The sequence below is a fragment of the Dermochelys coriacea genome, chromosome 6 (assembly GCF_009764565.3).
Source record: "Dermochelys coriacea isolate rDerCor1 chromosome 6, rDerCor1.pri.v4, whole genome shotgun sequence".
Classification (NCBI taxonomy): Eukaryota; Metazoa; Chordata; order Testudines; family Dermochelyidae; genus Dermochelys; species Dermochelys coriacea.
Genome location: NC_050073.1, coordinates 98,654,794 through 98,678,209, shown reverse-complemented (window position 1 = coordinate 98,678,209; position 23,416 = coordinate 98,654,794). Strand labels below are relative to the sequence as shown.

General features: G+C 45.5%; 1 protein-coding gene across 2 annotated transcripts in view; it reads left to right on the top strand.

The window, feature by feature from the left end:
• TRIP11 (thyroid hormone receptor interactor 11) overlaps nt 1-23,416 on the top strand; it is an 87,878-nt gene that overhangs the window by 49,844 nt on the left and 14,618 nt on the right. For both annotated transcript variants that reach the window (XR_006281859.1, XM_038405953.2), the window contains exons 14-16: nt 12,775-12,938; nt 13,316-13,419; nt 13,726-13,825. Coding sequence is in view for 1 of the 2 variants with exons in the window: in XM_038405953.2 (XP_038261881.1) it covers nt 12,775-12,938; nt 13,316-13,419; nt 13,726-13,825 (368 nt within the window). In the remaining variant the exon portion in view is untranslated. The remainder of the gene's footprint in view (nt 1-12,774; nt 12,939-13,315; nt 13,420-13,725; nt 13,826-23,416) is intronic.

Genomic DNA, 23,416 nt, shown 5'->3' with positions numbered 1-23,416 from the left:
AGCAGAGACTCGGACTTATTCTCATGGAGGCAGCCCTCTGCCTGCAATCCAACCTCGGGTCGGTGGAGCCCATGCCAAGCACTGCTGCCTCCATGTGCAGCGCAACAGTGCTGATGGCGCACGAGTCAGTTCCTAGAAAGGAGACTCGGGACTCCCACATCGACACGTCACTGAATATAAGACTTCTGGTATGTGCCGATCTGTATCCCCGGTGCCCCAGAAGAAAAAGAGGCAGGAGGAAGGGCACTCTCTCCCTCCTAAGCCTAAAGAGACAGCAGCAAGGAGACCTCAGCCCACCCAGCCTACTTCAGGCCGGGCAGCTCCCAGGGGCTCGTCAACTCCTGCCCCAAAAGGGGTCCAGTCAAGTCCATCCCACTACCGCTCTCCAGACCGTCATGCCCGGGACATTCGACTCCCCTCCAGTCCGGAGACTTTTGATTTGGCACAGGACCTTATTTGCCTGATGGCTGCGCCTTCTCCAAGGAGGAACACGGCACCAGTGATAGCCAGTCTGCCTATTTCATCTAGGGGAAAGCCAGCGATGATGTCACGCCGCTCCCCGTCTCTGGTATGCCACTCCCTGGCGCTGGCCGCCCACGTGCGGGAACGTATCAGTCCCCAGAGCCTCAGCGCTGCTTTTCATCATTACCCAGTACCGCTCCTCCGTGATCGTCTTTTTTTGGAGACCTCGGAGTCCGAGGTGGAATCCTATCGTTTAGATAGGTCCAGCAGCAGGAGGTCTAGATCTAGGTGACATCGCCAGCCTCCTCCGTCACCATGGCCACCTCTGTGGAAACCACCAACTCAGTGGCCCTTTTGGACTCCCTGGGCTCACCATCATGCCCAGGGTCAGAATCAGGCGTCAAGATCTAGATCGGTGTTGTTTGTCTCAGCATACGTTGCCCCTCTGCAGCAACTGGCATGAGGTCCACGACTCCTGCGCCATCGCCTGTCACTTTGACCTAGTCACCAGCAGCCTCGGCACTATTGGCATGCCAGCCCCACAAGCACCGCGACCCTCTTGGCACCGCAAGCAATGACCAGGGCTGTGGGCCAGTGTTTTTGTCCTTCCGAGATGAGGCTGTTGTGGGCACGTCAATGGCCCCAGCATTGGAGGATAGTAGGGTTCTGCCATAGTTGTTGCGCAGGGGGGCCCAGAACCTGGGGATCCAGGCAAAGGAAGTGGTAGAAGATTTGGATCCCATGGTGGACATGCTCATCCTCCATGGACTTTTGCGTATCGTGCTGCCACTTATTAAAACTATAAGAGAAACCATAAAAATTTTGTGGCAGACCCCGGCCTCCTTGCCCCCAACACCTGGGAGGAATGAAAGATGCTATTTTGTCCTCTCAAAGAGGTACAAGTACTTGCATGCTTACCCTCCACCGATTCCCCAGTGGTGGATGCTGTGAACCAAAGAGTGCCAGGGGTTCCAGGGACCCTCCCCTAAAAACTGGGAGGCAAAAAAACTTGACTTATTTGGGAGGAAAGTATACTCCACGGGTGGTTTGCAGTTCCTGATTGAAAACCAACAGGCCATCATTAGCAGATATTCCTCTAATACCTGTGAAGCGATGGCCAAGTTTGCCAAGCTGTTACCACAAGACTCCCGATCTGAATTTAATGCATTGATGGACAAAGGCAAACTCATTTCTAGGGCCTCCTTGCAGGAGGCTCTTTATGGCGCGGCTGTGGCCGCCTGTACAATGGCTCCACGTCTCTGGACTACCTCACAAAGTCCAACAGACCATCCAGACTACCCTTTTGAAGGTCAGGCATTGTTTTCTGAAAAGACAGAAGACTGGACAGTTTAAAAGACACAAGAGCTACCCTCAAGTCCCTGGGTATACACAACATAGGCATTTCAGCCACAACCTCCTCTGCGGTTTTACTAGCAAAACCGACAGGACTGTTCCTGGAGGAGGAATAGGAGTGGCAGGAAGAGGCCGCACCCATCCTCAGGCCAGGGCTCTGGCAAGACCCAAGCCTTCTACGGGACAGAAACAGGCCTTATGAAGGCGTGCAAGAGGACAGCGTACCAGATCAAGAACTGGATCTACTCTGCATTACCTTTTCGTCCCAACTATCCCCTTTCTACCGGGCATGGTCCCATATCACTTTGGACCGCTGGGTGCTCTGCACGGTAGAGAGGGGATTCTCCATCCAATTCTGTGTCCTCCCACCCTTCCACCCCCACTTCCCTGTCCTCCTTCAGGGACCCCTCTCACAAGCAGCTCCTTTCGCTAGGGGCAGTGGAAGAGGTTCCTCGGGATGAGAAGGGCAAGGGCTTCTATTACCGGTATTTCCTAATACTGAAAGCCAAAGGAGGGCTCAGGCCTATCTTAGATCTGCGAGAACTCAACAAGTGAGCTGTAGCTCACGAAAGCTTATGCTCAAATAAATTTGTTAGTCTCTAAGGTGCCACAAATACTCGTTCTCTTTTTGCGAATACAGACTAACACGGCTGCTACTCTGAAACAAGTTCATGAAGAAACTCAAATTCCGCGTGGTCTCTTTGGCCTCCATCGTCCCTTCACTGGATCCAGGAGACTGGTATGCCGCCTTTGACTTAAAGGACACTTACTTTTACATAGCGAAAATTCCGTCCCACAGAAAATATCTCAGGTTTGTGGTGAACACCACCCACTACCAGTTCACAGTCCTCCTGTTCGGCCTGTCTGCGGCACCTCTCATATTCACCAAGTGCATGGCAGTTGTGGCTGTGTTCCTGCGCAGGCAACAGGTACAGGTGTTCCATACCTCGATGACTGGCTAATCAAGGGCTCAAGTAGAGATGCAAGTTGCCTTTGTAAGAGCGTCTTTTGATGAACTCGGCCTGCTACTGAACGAGGGAGAATCAAAGCTGTCCTCGGTTCAAAGGATAGAATTAGAGCTGATGGATTGGAGATGCAGGTGGAAAGTCTGATTTGAGTTTAGAAGGGGGTTAGAGCGGATTATGGAGCAAAGACATGAGGCGGCTGAAGGGAAAAGCTCAGGCTTGCAGATGGAAGCAGACCAAAGAACTCTGACGGGAGACTGCTGGATGAAGAAAATGGATAGTGAAAGCATGTGACTAAGAGAACCTGGCAGAGGAAAAAATGGGCTAGTGAAGGAGAAATAGAGCTCAAGAAGAGGTTTGAAGAGTTGGAAAATGAAGAAGGGGCTCAGCAGGTGGTCATTGAAGGTGGAAGGGCAAGGAAGAAAAGAAGAGCGGCTAGTCCTATAGGAAAAGGGGAAGAATCAATGGAGACTACACCAAATATGAGTCCTAGGAGGATACAGGATGGGTTGAAGAGGATTATAAGGGAGAATAGGAATGGAAAAAACTTGAAGCCAGAGGGAACAGGGGATAGACTGGAGAATCACACCATCACCAGGAAAAGGCAGGTCTATGTGATCGGGGACTCTTTACTGAGAAGAATGGACAGGCCTGTAACCAGAGTGGATCCAGAGAATAGAAGGGTGTGCTGTCTCCCAGGTGCTAAGATACAGGATGTGGACCTGAGGTTGAAGAGTATCCTAAAGGGAGTGGGAAAGAATCCACTGATCGTCCTTCATGTGGGAACAAATGATACCGATAGATTCTCGCTGGAACGTATCAAGGGAGACTATGCCAGGCTGGGGAAGACACTTAAGGAAATGGAGGCTCAGGTGATCTTCAGTGGGATTCTGCCTGTTCCTAGAAAAGGGCAACAAAGGTGTGACAAGATTATCACTATTAACAAATGGCTCAGGCAGTGGTGCTATAAGGAGGGCTTTGGGATGTGTGGCCACTGGGAGGCATTCATGGACAGAGGGCAGTTCTCTCGGGATGGACTTCATCTGAGTAGGGAAGGAAATAGACTTCTAGGATGGAGGCTGGCACAACTAATTAAGAGAGCTTTAAACTAGGAATCTGGGGGAAGATGGTTGGGAGATGTCCAGGTAATCGCCACGTCAGATTTTAACATTGAGAGGGAAGAAAACAAAGAAAGAAAGGCTACAGTCGTGGGTAGGAGAATGGACATAAGGAAGAAGGGCAGTGTGGATACCAATCTGATAGGCTGTAGAATGTCCGAGCCTAATCAGGTAAAGAATGTGAGCGAGGCCAAACAGCAAAAATTAAGATGTTTATACACCAATGCGAGGAGCCTAGGTAACAAAAATGGAGGAACTAGAGCTACTGGTGCAGGAAGTGAAACCAGATATTATAGGGATAACAGAAACATGGTGGAATAGTAGTCACGACTGGACTACAGGTATTGAAAGGTATGTGCTGTTTAGGAAAGACAGAAATAAAGGTAAAGGTGGTGGAGTAGCATTGTATATCAATGATGAGGTAGAATGTAAAGACATAAGAAGCGATGGAATGGATAAGACAGTCCGTCTGGGCAAAAATCACATTGGGGAAGAAAACTACAAGATCCTCCCCTGGGATAGTGCTTGGGGTGTGCTATAGACCTCCGGGATCTAATATGGATATGGATAGAGCCCTCTTTAATGTTTTTAATGAAGTAAATACTAATGGAAACTGTGTGATCATGGGAGACTTTAACTTCCCAGATATAGACTGAAGGATGTGACAGGGTCGGGCCAGATGGCTATAGGAGAGTAATAGAAGGCAGATATATTAGCCCCAGGCTAAGTAGGTCCCTTTTCCCTGGGTAAGGTAACAGGGAAGGTTCCAGAACAATCAGGAACCTTCTGGAGACAATTAAGACAGGCTGATTAGAACACCTGCAGCCAATCAAGAAGCTGCTAGAATCAATTAAGGCAGGTTAATTAGGGCACCTGGGTTTTAAAAAGGAGCTCACTTCAGTTTGTGGTGTGCGTGTGAGGAGCTGGGAGCAAGAGGCAGTAGGAGCTGAGAGTGAGAATGTGGACTGTTGGAGGACTGAGGTGTACAAGCATTATCAGACACCAGGAGGAAGGTCCTATAGTGAGGATAAAGAAGGTGTTGGGAGGAGGCCATGGGGAAGTAGCCCAGGGAGTTGTAGCTTTCGCACAGCTGTTCCAGGAGGCACTCTAGACAGCTGCATTCCACAGGGCCCTGGGCTGGAACCTGGAGTAAAGGGCGGGCCCGGGTTCCCTCCAAATCCTCCCAACTCCTGGTCAGACATGGGAGGAGTCAACCTGGACTGTGAATTCAGAAAAACGGCCAAGCTGAGGGCTGCCATGAAGCTCCAAGGCAAACAAATCGGCCAATAAGCGCAAGACCGACCAAGGTAGAGCAGGAACTTTGTCACAAGGACAAGTGCTAGTAATAATAAAAGGGCTCAGATTTTCCTAGTTGCAATAGTTGATAGATTCCTTCATCAAGTAGTTGCTGAACCAACAAGAGGGGATGCCATTTTAGATTTGGTTTTGGTGAGTAGTGAGGACCTCATAGAAGAAATGTTTATAGGGAACGACCTTGGTTCAAGTGATCATGAGCTAATTCAGTTCAAACTGAACGGAAGGATAAACAAAAATAAATCTGACTAGGGTTTTTGATTTCAAAAGGGCTGACTTTAAAAATTAAGGAAATTTAGTTAGGGAAGTGGATTGGATTGAAGGATGTATGGATCTAAAGGCAGAGGAAGCCTGGGATTACTCCAAGTCAAAGCTGCCGAAGCTATCAGAAGCCTGCATCCCAAGAAAGGGGAAAAATTCATAGGCAGGAGTTGTAGACCAAGCTGGATGAGCAAGCATCTCAGAGAGGTGATTAAGAAATAGCAGAAAGCATACAGGGAGTGGAAGATGGGCGGGATCAGCAAGGAAAGCTACTTTATTGAGGTCAGAACATGTAGGGATAAAGTGAGAAGGACCTTGCAAAGGGAATTAAAACCAATAGTAAAAGGTTCTATAGCCATATAAATAAGAAAACACAGAAGAAGTGGGACCGCTAAACATTGAGGATGGAGTGGAGGTTAAGGGTCATCTAGGCATGGCCCAATATCTAAATAAATACTTTGCCTCAGTCTTTAATGAGGATCTTAGGGATAATGGTAGCATGACAAATGGGAATGAGGATATGAAGGTAGATATTACCATATCTGAGGTAGAAGCGAAACTCGAACAGCTTAATGGGACTAAATTGGGGGGCCCAGATAATCTTCATCCAAGAATATTAAAGGAATTGGCACGTGAAATTGCAAGCCCATTAGCAAGAATTTTTAATGAATCTGTAAACTCAGGGGTTGTACCATATGACTGGAGAATTGCTAACATAATTCCTATTTTTAAGAAAGGAAAAAAAAGTGATCCGGGGTAGCTACAGGCCTGTTAGTTTGACATCTGTAGTATGCAAGGTCTTGGAAAACATTTTGAAGGAGAATGTAGTTAAGGACATTTAGGTTAATGACAAATGGGACAAAATACAACATGGCTTTACAAAAGGTAGATCATGCCAAACCAACCTGATCTCCTTCTTTGAGAAAATAACAGATTTTTTTAGACAAAGGAAACACAGTAGATCTAATTTACCTGGATTTCAATAAGGCATTTGATACTGTGACACATGGGGAATTATTAGTTAAATTGGAATAGATGGGGATCAATATGAAAATTGAAAGGTGGATAAGGAATTGGTTAAAGGGGAGACTGCAATGGGTCCTACTGAAAGGCGAACTGTCAGGCTGGAGGGAGGTTACCAGTGGAGTTCCTCAGGGATCGGTTTTGGGACCAATCTTATTTAATCTTTTTATTCCTGACCTCGGCACAAAAAGTGGGAGTGTCCCAATAAAGTTTGCCGATGATACAAAGCTGGGAGGTATTGCCAATTTAGAGAAGGACCGGGATATCATACAGGAGGATCTGCATGACCTTGTAAACTGGAGTACTAGTAATAGGATGAAATTTAATAGTGAGAAGTGTAAGGTCATGCATTTAGGGATTAGTAACAAGAATTTTAGTTATAAGCTGGGGACGCATCAATTAGAAGTAACGGAGGAGGAGAAGGACTTTGGAGTATTGGTTGACCACAGGATGACTATGAGCTGCCAATGTGATATGGCCGTGAAAAAAGCTAATGCGGTCTTGGGATGCATCAGGTGAGGTATTTCCAGTAGAGATAAGGAGGTGTTAGTACCATTATACAAGGCACTGGTGAGACCTCACCTGGAATAGTGTGTGCAGTTCTGACCTCCCATGTTTAAGAAGGATGAATTAAAACTGGAACAGGTACAGAGAAGGGCTACTAAGATGATCCGAGGAATGGAAAATCTGTCTTATGAAGGGAGACTCGAGGAGCTTGGCTTGTTTAGCCTAACCAAAAGAAGTTTGAGGGGAGATATGATTGCTCTCTATAAATATATCAGAGGGATAAATACCAGGGAGGGAGAGGAATTATTTAAGCTCGGTAGCAATGTGGACACAAGAACAAATGGATATAAACTGGCCATCGGGAAGTTTAGACTTGAAATTAGACGAAGGTTTCTAACCCTCAGAGGAGTGAAGTTCTGGAACAGCCTTCCAAGGGAAGCAGTGGGGGCAAAAGACCTATCTGGCTTCAAGATTAAACTTGATGAGTTTATGGAGGAGATGGGATAACAACATGATTTTGGCAATTAATTGATCTTTTAACTATTCAATGTAAATAGGCCCAGTGGCCTGTGATGGGATGCTAGATGGGGTGGGATCTGAGTTACTACAGATAATTCTTTCCTGGGTATCTGGCTGAATCTTGCCCACATGCTCAGAGTTCAGCTGATCGCCATATTTGGGGTCAGGAAGGAATTTTCCTCCAGAGCAGATTGGAAGAGGCTCTGGGGGTTTTTTGCCTTTCTTTGCAGCATGGGGCACGGGTCACTTGCTGGAGGATTCTCTGCACCTTGAAGTCTTTAAACAATGATTTGAGGACTTCAATAGCTCAGACATAGGTGAGAGGGTTATTGCAGGTGTGGGTGGGTGAGATTCTGTGGCCTGCATTGTGCAGGAGGTCAGACTAGATGATCATAATGGTCCCTTCTGACCTTAATATCTATGAGTCTATGAGACTCAGACTTTGACCTCTTCAGTCATGGCTAGGGTCAGTGTATCATCCAGCCCAGGACAGTTTGGACAGAATTGTTACCCATCCTCGCCCGGTACTCAACTCCCTCCTGTGGTGGCTCAACCCACAGGTAGTATGTGTTGGCATCCCCTTCGCCAGCCCTCAGTCATCCCTCTCGCTAGTGACAGACACGTCAGACTTGGGCTGGAAGGCACATTTGGGAGACCTCAGAACACAAGGCCTCTGGTCTCAGGCGGATCTCGCTCTACACATCAATGTTAGCTGAGAGTGGTACGCCTGGCATGCCAGACTTTCTGAGCCCACCTAACAGGGAGATGTGTATTAGTCATGACAGATAACACCATGGCGATGTTTGATATCAACAAACAAAGGGGTGCACGCTCCTCTCCCCTGTGCCAGGAAGCCCTCTTGTTGTGGGACTTCTGTGTAGAACATTCAATACAAGCATCGTACCTCCCTGGAGTACAAAATGAGTTGGTGGACCATCTCAGGAGGTCGTTCCCTGGCCATGAGTGGTCCCATTGCTCGGATGTCGTGAACTCAATCTTCCATCAGTGGGTCTTTCCCCAGATAGATCTTTTCGCCATGCGACGCAACAGGAAGTGTCAGCAGTTTTGCTCCTTCCTGAATCACAGCCTGGGCTCCATCGTGGATGCATTCCTCCTCCTAAGGGAAGGCCATCTCCTATACATGTTCCCGCCCATCCCTTTCATTCACAAGGTGCTCCTCAAGATATGGAGGGAAGACGTATCAATGATATTGATAGCTCCAGCCTGGCCCCGCCAGCCCTGGTACACATCATTCCTGGAAATGTCTGTGAAAGCTCCAGTCACCTTGCCGCTCTTCCTGGACTTACTAACTCAGGATCACAGCCGCCTCCAGCATCCTAACCTCGAGTCGCTCCACCTCATGGCATGGAAGCTCCGTGGCTGAACCCAGTGGAACTTTCTTATTCTGATCAAGTCAGACAAGTTCTCTTTGACAGCAGGAAACTCTCCACAAGAGCTTCCTACCTTGCCAAGTGCAAGAGATTTTCAGTCTGGTCAGCGCAGCACTATTTGTCTCCAACGCTCACCTCAGTGCCACTAATACTGGACTAGCTTCTCCACCTAAAGCAGCAGGGGCTGTCTGTGACATCAGTAAGGGTTCATTTGGCTGCCATCTCTGCCTTCCACCCAGGCTCAGAGCCAACCCATTGGTCAGCTGTTTCCTTAAAGGTCTCGACAGGCTATACCTGCAGGTCCGACAGCCTGTCCCAGCTTGGGACCTCAGTTTGGTCCTATCCAGACTTATGGGGTCACCATTTGAGCCTTTGGAGACGTGCTCCCTGCTCTATCTCTCATACAAGGTGGCGTTTCTGGTAGCGATAACCTCAGTTAGGAGGGTGTGTGAGCTCAGGGCCCTAACATCAGAGCCCCCTTTACACTGTATCCATAAGGACAAGGTTCAGCTCAGACCTCACCTGACTTTTCTCCCAAAGGTTGTCTCCCAGTTTCACATCAACTAGGACATTTTCCTCCCTGTTTTCTACCCTAAGCCGCACTCTAGTGGCAGGAAGCAAACACTTCACTCATTGGATGTCCGTTCCGAAAGTCCATCCAGTTATTCATTGGAGTGGCGGACAGAATGAAAGATCTTTCTGTCTCCTCTTAACGGATTTCATCATGGATCACGTCCTGCATCAGTGAGTGCTACAGCCTGGCAGGGCTGCCTGTTCCTTTGATCACTGCGCACTCCACCAGGGCTCAGGCCTCTTCAACGGCATTCCTGGTGCAGGTTCTCACCCAGGAAATCTGCAGAGCAGCGATATGGTCCTCCACACACCCTTTCACCACACACTATGAAATCACCCCAGCAGGCCAGAGACAATGCAGCCTTTGGAAGAGCAGTGCTCCAATCAGTGGACGACTCCAATTCCACCTCTTGAACTTGGGCTTGTGAGTCACCTGATTGGATTTGACTTGAACAAGCATTCGAAGAAAGAACGGTTACTCACCTTCTCGTAATTGTTGTTCTTCAAGATGTGGTGTTCGTGTCCATTCCAAATTTCCAATCCTCCTACCTCTCTGTCAGAGTATCTGGCAAGAAGGAACTGAGGGGGTGGCGGGTCAGCAGGGCCCTTTATTGGGCGCCATGTGCTTAAAAAAATTCAGAGTTTGCCGAAAAATTCTGGTCCCGGTAGTGGGTGGGCCAGCTGAGGGAGAGACGGCACCTCAGCCTCCTGCCAGCAGGGAAGGTGAAGCAACCCCCGTGGCAGGGGAAGAACTCGGCCAGCAGCCAACCGGCAACCTGCTGCTTCCTCCCTTCCATCTCCCCACGCTGCAGGAACACACTGCCAGGTGTTCTGTCAGCATTGTTGACCAAACACTAAAAATTTGGTTACCAATGGTGGGGGGAGGTGCTGGGTCATCAATCTGCACCAGTCACAAGTTCTCTTCTCCCTCCCCCCCCCCCCCCAAAATTTTTCTGAGCACCGAGCACGGGCTTGCGCTTCTCAGCCTGTTGGGGAGGGAGTAGGCTTGCTCGGGGCTGGCAGCTCCAGGACGCTGCCTCCTGGGTCTAGTGCCCATTGTTGCCTTCTGTGTATGCTGTAGGACTGCTGTAGTCCTGTTTCTGTACAATGGTGAGTGCCCGTGGGGTGGGGCAGGACAAGGGGTTGGGGTGGGAGGGTAATGGGGCAGGGGACAGTGTGGAGAAGATAGAGAAGGGGGAGGGGATGGGACAGGGGGTAGAGAAGGGGATGACTGACAGTGCCACTGCCAGAGGGAGCGCTGCCTCCTTGCTTCTGGGCCAGAGACGTACGGAGAAATGGGGGGAGCACATGCCCCCAGCCATAGCTACGTGTCGCTTCTTGGGGGGATGCACATGCTCCAGGCTGGAGCATGTCCTGGGCTGCCTGCAGCAATGAGCCCACCTGCTCATTCCTGCTGGCCATGTGTGGACCTGGAGCTCACAGCCAGAGTAGGAGGCTGCCCTGTAAGTCCCGTCTCTGGAGGTAGAGCTGGTGTGGGTGGAAATTTGTCCTGTGGGCGGCTTCCCCATTAGGAACCCCCATGGCTCAGTGCATGAGATCACCCCTACCTTTGATTGTCTGGGAACAGGCATCGAGGGATGTGTGCCTGACGAGGCAGCCACAACGGGCAGGGTGATATATATATTGCGTGGATGTGGCCCACATAAGAGAGCTGCATTTGTGGACACTAGGGTAAATAGTTGAGAACCACTGCTTTAATACCTGTCATATTCTTGCTGTTAAAGTATAACTATCTTTGTACCAGATTCAGAGATGTGAAATTATCCCGTGATTGTCTTGAAACTCATATGTTAATGTAATCTAACATAAAAGAATGTCTATCTTATTTTAAAAATATAAAAATTTGCTTTCCTGTCTAATTCCAGCTGACCAGACAAATAAACGAGTGGTCAGGGCTATGAATGGGTGTTCTTCCTGTCTGATATATTCCCATACCTTCTTGTTTTAAAATAAATTTGGAGAATGGAGATTAGTGTTCATGAATGATTAGTTTCATAAAAAGCAAGGGTGGAAACTGTGTCCAAATGTTGCTAAACTTAAAAAATGCTTAGCTTAAGTACAAATTTTTGCAACATCTTGTTTATAAACAAGACTCTTGTACAATTTATTGTTTTGCTGTTACCTCAGTCATCACTATAAATGGTTTTGGCACAAAACCAGGGTCTTTGCTTTGCAAAAAATTTTCTGCTGCTTCTTTCTAGAATTGTTCGAAATGACTGAAAGAAGTTATATGCCTGTCTTCATCAGAATGTTTTTCCAAATTTTTCATAGAAAACTTCAAATATTTTCCAGCCAGCTCTAGTTATTTCCCGTAAGTTTTAGTTCTAGCATAAAATCGGAGTAACACAGTAATGAATCAAATTGATAATCTTCTGGTTGTAATAAATAGAGGAATGTGATGTCAAATGGAGAATAAGGAACAAGATCAACTGAACTTTGTGACATTAATAACTCTCATGAAATTTGATGGAAAGGCACCTGTTGATTTCAGTGGGAAAGATTGGGCCTTTGAGACCAGAATGCTATTTCTATGAAAATATCTTTTAGTCATGAATAATAAAGGAAGAAAATAGATACAGTAGAACAGCAGTTTGCAAACTGTGGGTTGGGACCCCAAAGTGGGTCGGGGCCCTGTTTTAATCAGGTCGCCAGGGCTGGCTTAGACTTGCTGGGGCCTGGGGCCAAAGCCCGAGCCCCACTGCCCAGGGCCGAAGCTGAAGCCCAACAGCTTCAGTCCTGGGCAGCGGGGCTCGGGTTACAAGTCAGTCAACCACACACCTCATTTGGATCCAGAAGTACACAACCAGGCAGCAGCAGAGACCAAAAAAATGGTAGAGTACTGTGTTTAATGTAAACGATGAAAAAAATGAAGGGAAAGCGATATATTTCTTCTGCGTAGTAAATTTGCAAAGCTGTTATGAAGTCAGTGTTCAGTTGTAAACGTTTGGAAGAACAACCATAACATTTTGTTCAGAGTTACGAACATTGCAGAGTTATGAACAACCTCCATTCCTGAGGTGTTTGTAACTCTGAGGTTCTACTGTATTCAACAAGCAGTTTACACGCTATACTACACTACGTTCCCGTTCCTCCGAATGACCTGGAGGACATCCCAAACTTTTGGATAAATGGAAGTGCTATTAATTAACATGGAGAATGCACTCTGGATTCAGATAACTATCAACTTATTGGATAGAGGAATTCAGATAACTGGAATTATATGTGTTTATGTATGTGTATATAAAAAAATATTTTCTTTTGATGAAGCCATCAAGCTAGTCTGCAGGTGGAATCCTTGCAAGAGCAGCTGAACCTGGTGTCCAGGCAGAGAGATGAAACCTTGCTTCAGCTTACCATGTCACAGGATCAGGTGAAACAGTATGCACTGTCACTGGCCAACCTGCAGATGGTACTAGAGCAGTTCCAGCAGGGTAAGTCGCATCCAAAATCTTGAAGAAAAGATTGCAATGAAAATTTTCGGTCAGTATAATAGTTGTGGTTTGGTGCATTGTTTTTAATTTTGGCTATCACCAATTGCATTCAAGTAGATTTTAATTTCAAAATCTCTATTTTACCTTTAATACACTTAGGGTGAAATTCTGGCCTCATTGAAGTCAGTGGTGAAAATCCCATTGACTTCAGTGGGTTCAGAATTTCACTGTTAGCGGTGCTGTATTTGGATTTCCATACCTAAGGTTTGACTGTTATACATCACAAAACCTAGAGGATTAGAAAGCGTGAACTGATTGTGTGATTTTTTTTTTTAAATTTATTTATTCCTGCCCCCCCTCCCCTTTTTTTTTTTAAGAGGAGAAAGCCATGTATTCAGCGGAACTAGAAAAACACCAGAAACAGACTGCAGAATGGAAAAAAAAAGCTGAAAAGCTAGAAGAGAGGGTTGAGTCTTTACAGGTGGGCTGAGAAGATTTTTAAATTACTGGATTAAATAATTCTGATTGTTGAGTTTTAAATACATTATTACATAGGAATATATTAGATAACACTGTTTATAAGTCATCAGTAAAATTTTTGACTGGTGGAAGCGAGGAGAAAAGGAGGGCAAGCTAGCCAATAAGATGAAATTGTGCTGCTTATCCATTTTCCTCTGTTTACAGTCCAAGTATTTAAAATAACAGTGATTAAAATCTTTGAGCCTGAAATATTTTATTTTTGTCATCACAATAGATTATTGTGATAGTGACTTTCCTCTCCTTACAGGAAAGTTTAGAGGAAGCAAATGCTGCCTTGGATGCAGCATCAAGGTTGACTGAGCAGTTGGATCTGAAAGAGGAGCAAATTGAGGACCTTAGGAAACAAGGTAAACAAGTTGATTTTTTCTAAAGGTGTGCAAGAAATTGAGGAGATGGTGTGGTACTCCTGAAAAGTTAACAAAGGTGTGAACTAGTAACTTCTTTGAGTGTTGGTCCCTATGTGTATTTCACTCTGGGATACAAACATTCTCCACGCATCTGGGACTGGAAGAATCTTGTCCATTAGTCACACCTGCTCCCTTGCTCTCCTTGTGATTCAAACCACAGGCATAAGGGGCAGTGCAGACCAGCCCACTCTCCAGTTCCTTCTTATTGCCACATGATCTGGGACGGACCCTCCAGTATCCAGAACTGATCCTTTCTCTTCATTCTGTAAATATTCAAAATTACATAAAGTTTTGTGGGGTTTTATAGAGTTTCTGCTAGCTAGTATTAGTTAGCCATTACTTAGAATCCCACCCCCAGCCCCCTCAGTACTCTCCCAGCCTCCCCAGTATAGGATTTAGATTATGTCCAGGATACCAGGCTTCAAAAACTGTCTCCTGTCCTTGTTCCTTTTCAGTCAGTGACAACCAGCTAACGATTCCTTTATTGCCTCAAGGAAGCCCATATCTCCACTAAGTTCAGTATCTGCTAAAGCTAAAGACCCTTCATCTGAGTGGTCTTAGGAAAGATGGGGACATTCATAAGCATAAAAGCAGATGCCTTTTAAATCCACTGCAAGGAGGAGGGATCCCTGCCTGGCCCTGTCAGAGTTGGGAGAGTCATTGGACCCAGGCCCCAGAAACTTAGGCCCTCCTAAGCCACATGGCCATGATCAAAAGATGTATAGGAGCAGAGCTCCTTTGGTACTGACCTCTGCGCTAAGAGTGGCACCAGTTCAGACACTGACAAAATCTAAGCACTGGGACTCTAAGGACCCAGAACCGTTGTTGTCCATGAAGAGCACTCAAAGGGAGATGCATTACTGGCAGTACTGCTGCACCCCTTTAATGATTCACCAACCACTAAGACTTGAGCCATGCTGACTCCGATGGTGCCAGGTGATAAGACTCAATTATTCTCAAGGAGGGTAGAGACTTACACCGCTCTGGAGGATATCTTCCTCCTCCCAGGTCTTCAAACTCCCCTACTGTCTGGGCCATCCTGACTAGGGAGATTCTGACTTCAGGAGGAAGCAGAGTCTCTGAAAGAAGTTCACCATCCTATTTGCTAGCTGCATGTTCAGAGGAACTGTCATCACCTCCACTGAGAGAGATCAGCCCATATAGGGGATTGAAAGTCTCCTGCAACCCGCCTCATCCACCCAACCTAGCACATCTTTCTTGGGAGCAGTAGTACCCAGTGCCTTCGGGGCCTCCACAGCCTACCTTTGATCCCTTCTACTGGCCCTGCTGGTACCCAGAGTCCATACGAACAAGCAGGGAGTCATGTTATCCCTCTTCTCCAAGGGGTCAGTCAGAACTTCACCTGGAACCCATGGAAGAGGAAAAGGATGAGCTAGAATCATCAATACCAGTAGTCAGATGGTCACTCAGACTTCACTGTCTCCTCCAGATGTTCATAGAAAGTTCCAGGAGCTGCTATGGAGAGTGGCAGAGGAATTCCAGATCTCCTTAAAAGAGATCCAGGACGCAGCATAAACTTCTGGATATCCTACAATCCATGATATTCAGTTGAATTGTGCTCCTGATCAGTGAAGCCATACTGGAACTGGCAAGATTCATATGGTATATGTGACGTGTGCCCCTACCCCCAAGAGGGAGCAGACTTCTTCTTTACCCATCCTGCCCCAAGCTCCTTGGTTGTTCAGGCAGCCACCGAAAGATCCAGGCAGCATCACCCCAGGGTCATCCCTGCAGATAAAGAGGCCAAATGCTTAGATCTTTTCAGGTGGGAAGTATTTATATCTACTAGCCTCCAATTTGGAATATCAGACTACCAGGTTCTGCTGTTCAAGTATGACTTTATAAATTAAAGTTTCTGGACTTCAAAGAGAAACTCCCTCAAGAAGCGCAGGCTAAATTTCAAGTCCTTACAGGTGAAGGCAAGTTGGTGGCCAGAACCTCTTTGCTTGTTGCAGCCAACATAGCATCAAGATGAATGGCAACTGCCATAGTGATGTGCTGTCAATTATGGCTACACGCTTTGGGAGTCTCTAGAGAAGTCCAAGATACCACAGAGGACTTTTTTGCTTTGACAAAACCAGCCTTTTCAATGAAAAGATGGATAATTCCTTGCACTTGTTAAAGCACCCCCAAGGCAGCCCTCCGCTCCCTATATATACACCAATCCTATAAAGAAGATTTCATAAGTAGCCATACAAACGTATGCCCTTTCCACACCCTTTTATTATTATTAGTGTTTATATGAGTCACCTTGCAAATGGCAAAAGGTGCAATGATCTAGATTCACTGCTCTTTCTACATCAGCTGCATCTACTCAACCTCGCCCCCTGCTCAAAAAATATTTTTGACAGGACACTCAGGAGCTGTGAACTGATGTTGATGCCATATCCGCCCAATTCCAATGTTCACTTTGGTGGTCACCTAGCCTGAATTCCCCACAATTGGAGAATAACAACAGATGGATGGGTACTGGATATTATCCCTACCAGCTATACCATTAAATTTCTCTCTCCAGCCCTTTCAAAACCCTGTTCCCTATCCCTCTTCAGGGATCACTATCACGAGGGGACTTTCCTGCAGGAGATTATTTCCCATCATAGGAGAAAGACTATTGAGGGGATGCCACCTCAGCATCAGAGAAAAGGATTCTATTTGAAATATTTCATGGTCCCCAAGAAGAAGGGAGGGTGGAGACCTATTCTTGACCTACATCAACTCAGTGCTTTTATTTGTAAACAGAAATTTTGCATCATCACAATGACCTCAGTAATTCCATCCCTGGTCAAAGACGCATGGTTCATAGTTCTTAATTTGTAAGATGCTTATTTTCATGTTGACATTCAGCCTTCTCACAGAAGGTTCCTCAGATTTGTAGTGGGTCCTGACAACTACCTGTATAGAATGCTTCCATTTAGCTTACAGCTGCACCCTAGGATCTTTACAAATGTCTTTGCAGTAGTAGCAGCACAGCACAGTTGCAACAGCTCCACCATCTTCCCATACTTAGATGGCTGGCTTCTGAAATGCAGGTTGTTATGGAGTCACCGGGCCAATGCTCTGGAACTACTCCATACGAAGCCAGTCCGGACTCTGGGGCAGCATGCCTCCTCTCTCTGAGCATACTGTTGCCAGGGCAAGTAGCTTATACAGCTTCAACCGTCCTGGGTCTGACCTTGGAGCATTCAGCATCCCCTTCCATACCGTGCACTTCCCTCAGCGAGTCTGCCCGGACAGGGCTCCTGGGGAAGCCAGAGGGCCCTGCACCCCAACTCTTCAGTCAGCAGTGACCCTCAGCCAACACGTAGAACAGAAGGGTTTATTAGTTGACAGGAAGACAGTGTAGAACAGAGCTTGCTATCACAGAAATCAGTGACTTTCAGCCAAGTCCATCTTGGGGAGTCCTGGGCCAGACAGCCTGGACTCCACCTCTTCCAGTCCCCCAAGCAGACTGCCAGCCTCCAGCTACCCGACCTCAGATACCCCCTTTGCTCCTCTTCCTTGTCTTTGTCTTGCTTCCTGGGCAAAGAGTCACCTGGTTGCATCCCCCTCCTGGGTCTCAGGTTACGAAAGGCACCAGTCATAGCGTATATGCAGGCAGCTAAAGCAGCCTCACTTGCCCCAGAGGTCTCAGCCAAAGTCACACACCCCTATTCCCACCACAAGGAATTGGTGCAGCACACAGAGAAACTGAGGCACACACAGTTTTCTTGCAAAACAGTAAAACCCATGTAGGCTCAATAGTAAGACTCGCATACACCATAAAAAGGGAAAACCCCATTTCGTCACACAGGTGATGCCAGAAGTCCTGGCATCAACTCCATTGCTGCTCTATATCTTAACATTCCTGGGTATCTGCCTGAATTTGGAAACATTTACTCTGACCCCGACACAGTCCATAGAATATAGAGGAGCAACTCTGGACTCGGTCAGGGCAAGGGCTTATTTTGCTACAGTCAGATTCCATGCCACAATCGATCAGATAGACCAAGTCATGTGCAACCCTCAGACATCAATTTGGGTATGCCTCACTCTTGTAGAGCACGTGGCATCATGTACTTACGTGAAGTGATGCCGTTTGCCAGACTCCATTTCCGTTGCCTACAAACTTGACTCTGAACAGTATATATACCCTCACGGAAGGCTTTGCTGCCATGGTGGAAAGACCCTCAATGTGTATGCATAGAGCAACACAAAACAATAATTACAAATACTCTCCTGCTAGGCTGGGGAGTTCATATAGATGATCACAGAGCACAAGGCACTTGAACACTTTGGGAAACTAGAATGCACATAAATTTCCTGGAACTAAAAGCAGTCTGAAGCCTGCATGGCACTCTTACCACTCATATGATCCTGATATATCCTGATAATGTCAGACAAAATTATGACAATGTTCTACATAAACAAGCAGAGGGGCAAAATCCACCCACCATGCATAGAAGCAGTCAACTTACGGAATTGGTGTATTGAGAACCACGTTATGCAGTCCTACTGGGTGCCCACAATTCACTGGCAGACAGCCTCGCCAGACATTTTGCCACTGATCATGAATGGGGACTACATGACTCAGTGGTGAACAACATCTTCACTCAGAAGGGAACCTCTTCTTGAGATGTTTGCATCCCAGGTGAGCAGGAAGTGTGACACATTCTGTTCCAAGAGACTTCAGGGACGCAGCTCTGAAGGAAATGCTCTCCTGTTATCCTGAACAGGCCACATGAGGTATGCCTTTCCTCCCATTCTGCTATTACCTCAGGTTCTGTGAAAGATCCAACAGAGCACTAGTCATTCTCTTTGCTCCCAAACGGCCCAGGCTATTGAAAGCTATTTATTTTTTAACTCACCTGGTGACATCAAGAGTCTGATTAGAACCCTCCCACCAGTGATGAAACCAACCCCACAATGGGAACTCATCTTCATATTCTCTATTGACTAGGCCAAGGGTAATCAATTATTTTTAGCCAAGGTCCAAATTTATTGGTTAAGGTATAGTCAAGATCCAAATTCCAGATAAGCAAATACAAAAATAATAACAGTAATGATCATAAGTAAATAAAAAGATTTTGTGGTCCATTCAAAAGCATCTAGCGGTCTGAATTTGGCCCATAGTCTGCCTATTGACTACCCCGGACTAGGCTATTTAAGCTGCAAGCCATGTCCTACTTGTCCATAAAAGTTGCCTTCCTGGTTGACCATCACTTCTGCTAGAAGAGTAGGTGAACTCAGGGCCCTGATGGCTGATCCACCAAAGACAGTCTCGCTATGGCTGCACATAAAATTCACCTCTTAAGTGGTTTCAGATTTCTATGTAAATCAGGCGATACACTTAACTTGTTTTTTTTTTTCTGAAGCCTCATATCACCAATAAAGAGACCAGACTTCATTCCCTCAATGTGAGACATATATTAGCATTTTACCTGCAAAGAATAAAAATGATCAGAATGCCCCCTAGATTGTTTCTATAGCAGAATGAACGAGAGGGCAAGCTTTATTCTCCCAAAGAATACCTGAGTGCATCTTGGGTTGTATCTCCCTTCCTACAAAAGCAGCCTCAGTAGTCACTTCATGAGGTGTCCTTACTTAAGTTTGCAAAGCAGCAACGTGGAGCTCTAGCCATACTTTCATGAGTACCATACCCTCATTCAAGCCTCCACAGATGATTAATTCTTTGGGGTGGCAATCCTACAAGCATCTAAACTGCTTGTAGCTTTGCACCCTCTTCCTACCTCAGTATTGCTTGTGAATTATCCACAGCGGAATACAAACAGGGATGAGCACTCGGAGAAGAAAAGAAAGTTACCTTATTGTCACTGGAATTCTTGAGATCTGTGGTCCCTAACTATGTTGCACAACCCACCTTCCTTCCGCTCTGCTTCAGATCTTTAAACGATTTGCAGTAGAGAAAGAACCAAAGGTGATTGGTCTGCACCGTCCCTTACGGGGTTCTCAAACTTCATTGCACCGCGACCCGCTTCTGATAACAAAAATTACTACATGACCCCAGGAGGAGGGGGGAAGCCTGAGCCCCGCTACCCAGGGTGGGGGCAAAGCCAAAGCCCTACTGTTCCATGCAAGGGCTTCAGCCCTGGGGGGGGCCCTATAACCTGAGACCCGCCACCCAGGGCTGAATCCCTTTGGCTTCGGCCCTGGGCAGAGGGGCTCAGGCTTAAGCTTCAGCCCCAGGCTCCAGCAAGTCTAACACCAGCTTTGGTGACCCCATTAAAACAGGGTCATGACCCACTTTGGGGTCCCAACCCACAGTTTGAGAACCACTGCCTTATACCATTGTTACAAAGCACAAGGAGAGCAAAGGTATAGGCATGGACCAATGAACACTGCTTGCAAATTCTTCCAGTCCCAGGTATGTAGAGTGTATGCATACCCCACAGTAGAATACAGGTAACAGCCATGCATATTGAAGAACTCCAGTTACAATAAGGGAACTTCCCTTTTTTTCTCTTGTGAAGTAAAAGAGCAGATTTGTGCCATCCTTGAAGATCTTCAATTTTTTCTTAAACTGATTATTTGAAGGAAGTTTATAGTTCTTATTCGTGATCTCATATCAGGAGAAGCCTTTTATATTCAGACTTTTTTCTAAGACACCTCTGCCCTTGAGTTAGTTTTGTCACCTTCTTTAAAAGCATGTTTCTAAGGTGCTCAGATACGACGGTGATGAGTGCCATAAAAATATCTCAACTAAATAAGTTTCCATAATAAAATATGGGTATGCAAATTGCTCTCTCCTGGAACTTCATCTTTTTCTTGACGGTTCACTATTTTTCTGTTGTGATTGTAATCCTGAGTCTGTGTTTCTATTCTATTTAAAAAATACTGTATCTTTGATATAAATTGTATTTGGAAGTTTTGGTCTGAATTAAATAGTTTCAAAGTTAATAACAGCAGAAGAAAAACGAAAGGTAAATATAGAGACAAGGGACGAAGATGTGTTTGGTTGAGATTTGAAATGAGTTAAAGAGGCAGTGAGGCAGAGAAGTAGATGTTCCAGCTAGCAGAAGTTGCACCAGCAGAGGTGAGATTGGATGGAGGGGCATACAGACAGGTAGTGATGGACATTATAATAGAAAAAGGATATGAAGTGTTATGGCAACAATTTCTTAAAAAGTTTTTAACATCTGTGTGGCAATAGGCAAAAAGCAATTTATATTGTTTTTTTTAATCTTCATAATAAAGCATCAGATCGCCTCACATACATATTGACATCAATGGGAGTTGTGTCTGTATCAGAGATTAGTTTAAAGACTATATTTTCGGATCTGATTTCACCTGTCTTGGAATGCAAGATTCTTGATTGCCTTATTGTTTAGAAAGATGCCTTGGACATATTCTTAGATTAAGTACTCTAAATGTTGATAAATGTTGTTATAGTGTACTTTATTTTTAAGACAAAACTTGGCCAGACAGTGAAGGAGTTTGCCAGGAGAAACAATTTTGAAAAAGATAAATGGTTTTTGCTTTATGACTGCACTTAGACATGAATCATATAAAGAAGAGTTGTGTGGTTTTTTCTTTAATAAACAAGCTGGAGATTAATGATTCATTGACATAGAGTTTTAACGTTAAAACAATGTTAGGAAACCTTAAAAGGCACAGTAACGTTTTAGTGAAAATTATCAACTCTGCTTTTTCATATCTATATCAGCACATTGTATGATACGGTCTCAAGTTCACAAAGTGAAAACTTAGTTGTGAAAATTTAGGTATTTGTATATGGCAAATATCAGTAAGGTTAGATGGCAAGAATATTAGTTTTAAAACAGATGCCTTTGATGCAATTCAAATAATGGCTATATGAAGAACTTTGGGTTTATTTTATTTTCTTGTTGAATTCATTGTCGTTGTCATCAGAGTGGTCTGATAGCATCAAACGTTGTGCTAGCTCTCCTACACGGTTCTGTCAATATAACCCTGACCTGTTATCCCTTCTACATTAGTCATGTTCCTTTCTTGAGGCAAGATTTACAGTTATGCCGTTGCCTCACATTTGATGGTGGTTTTGTGATCTGAAATACCCACAAATAATTAAGAGTACTGAGCTTGTTAAATAATCTAGCCCAGTTTTAAATGCTTTTTTCCAGGCATGAGGGGATGTTTTGTACCTGTCTTGTTACCTTTTCCTTCTCTTCTTCGCTCTCCTGACAGTCCCTCCTCCTGCCCCTCTCTCTAGGTGCCCTAGTCCAACCTGCTTTGCCATTACTGCACTTGCATGCCCTGCTTTCAACCTACCCAGTCCACTGCATGGATTCAGGCTTGATATGAGGGTCTGGGGATAGGAAGAGAGCCAGAAGGTGTCCATGTTAATTAGCATCTGTAGATGAGGGGATGGCAAAGGGTCACTTGTGCCCTGCAGTCACTAGCGGCTCTTGGTTTTTGCTCATTCTCTTCCCCCGTCAAAGGGTAATTTTTGAGGGATCCTTCTTTCCCTGGGGAAAGGAGCCCAGAGAGTCTCGTTGGCCCCTGTAATGGTAACTTCTGCTGTTAAGCAATGAACATATTCATCTGATTCCTACTGCTCATTTTAAAACTTTTTTGGTGTTTTTATTTTTTTGTTCCTCATCTGCATTGATCAACTCATTCTTATCCCTTAAAACAAACCTTTTCCTTTTAAAGCAAACAGATAGGAAAGCTTGGGGTCAGAGAAGAAGTAAGGGTGCAAAGTAATTCGGGAACTCTCAATTGTTTCAGCAACAATTCTCCAGAAAAGCTGTGACTCTTAGTTGATTGAATGAGTGTTTACTCAAATTCCAGTTTGTGTGTGTGTGTGTGTGTGTGTGTGTGTGTGTGTGCGTGCAAAACTTGGCCTCCTGTGGGCAAAGTTTGGGGTATTTTCCCAAGTCCACATATGACTTCTACAACGTAAATAAAATATCAAGCTGCTACGTGAATGTGCAGCTAGTTACCTTTTTTGGTGTGAGTTGAACAATCTGTATAGCTTGGTTTCAGTATAGTCATTCCCTGGGAAACACTTCCTGAGACCAAGGACCAAATTGAACCTTGGCGTAAGCAGACAAAACTCCACCTCTTTTGTTAGAGGGTGTGCTCATGCCAGAGTGAACTGAGTCCCATATTTTTGCATTTGGTGATTGTGATGGTGGGAAGGTTGGTAGGTCTCAGTAGGTTTGAACTTAGAGGTAAGGTTGGATCTTAGTGTGGTTTCAAACAACAATGTGATATTTTCAGTGTTGTTTTAGCCATGTTTGTCCCAGGATATGAGAGACAAGGTGAATGAGGAAATATTCAGATCTCAGGAAGAGCTCTGTGTAACTCAAAAGCTTGTCTTTGCCACCAACAGAAGTTGCTCCAATTGAAGATACTACCTCACCTACCTTGTCTCGCTCAATGTGATATAAGCAGTTTAATTTAAAAACTTGCTGCATAAGGGAAACAACGTTTTACTTGGTTAGAAGTATCTATCAAATAATAGCTTTTTTTTTCTCAGAAAAGTCTCTCAGGTTTTTAACATGTTATATATTCAAGACAACATATGATGTC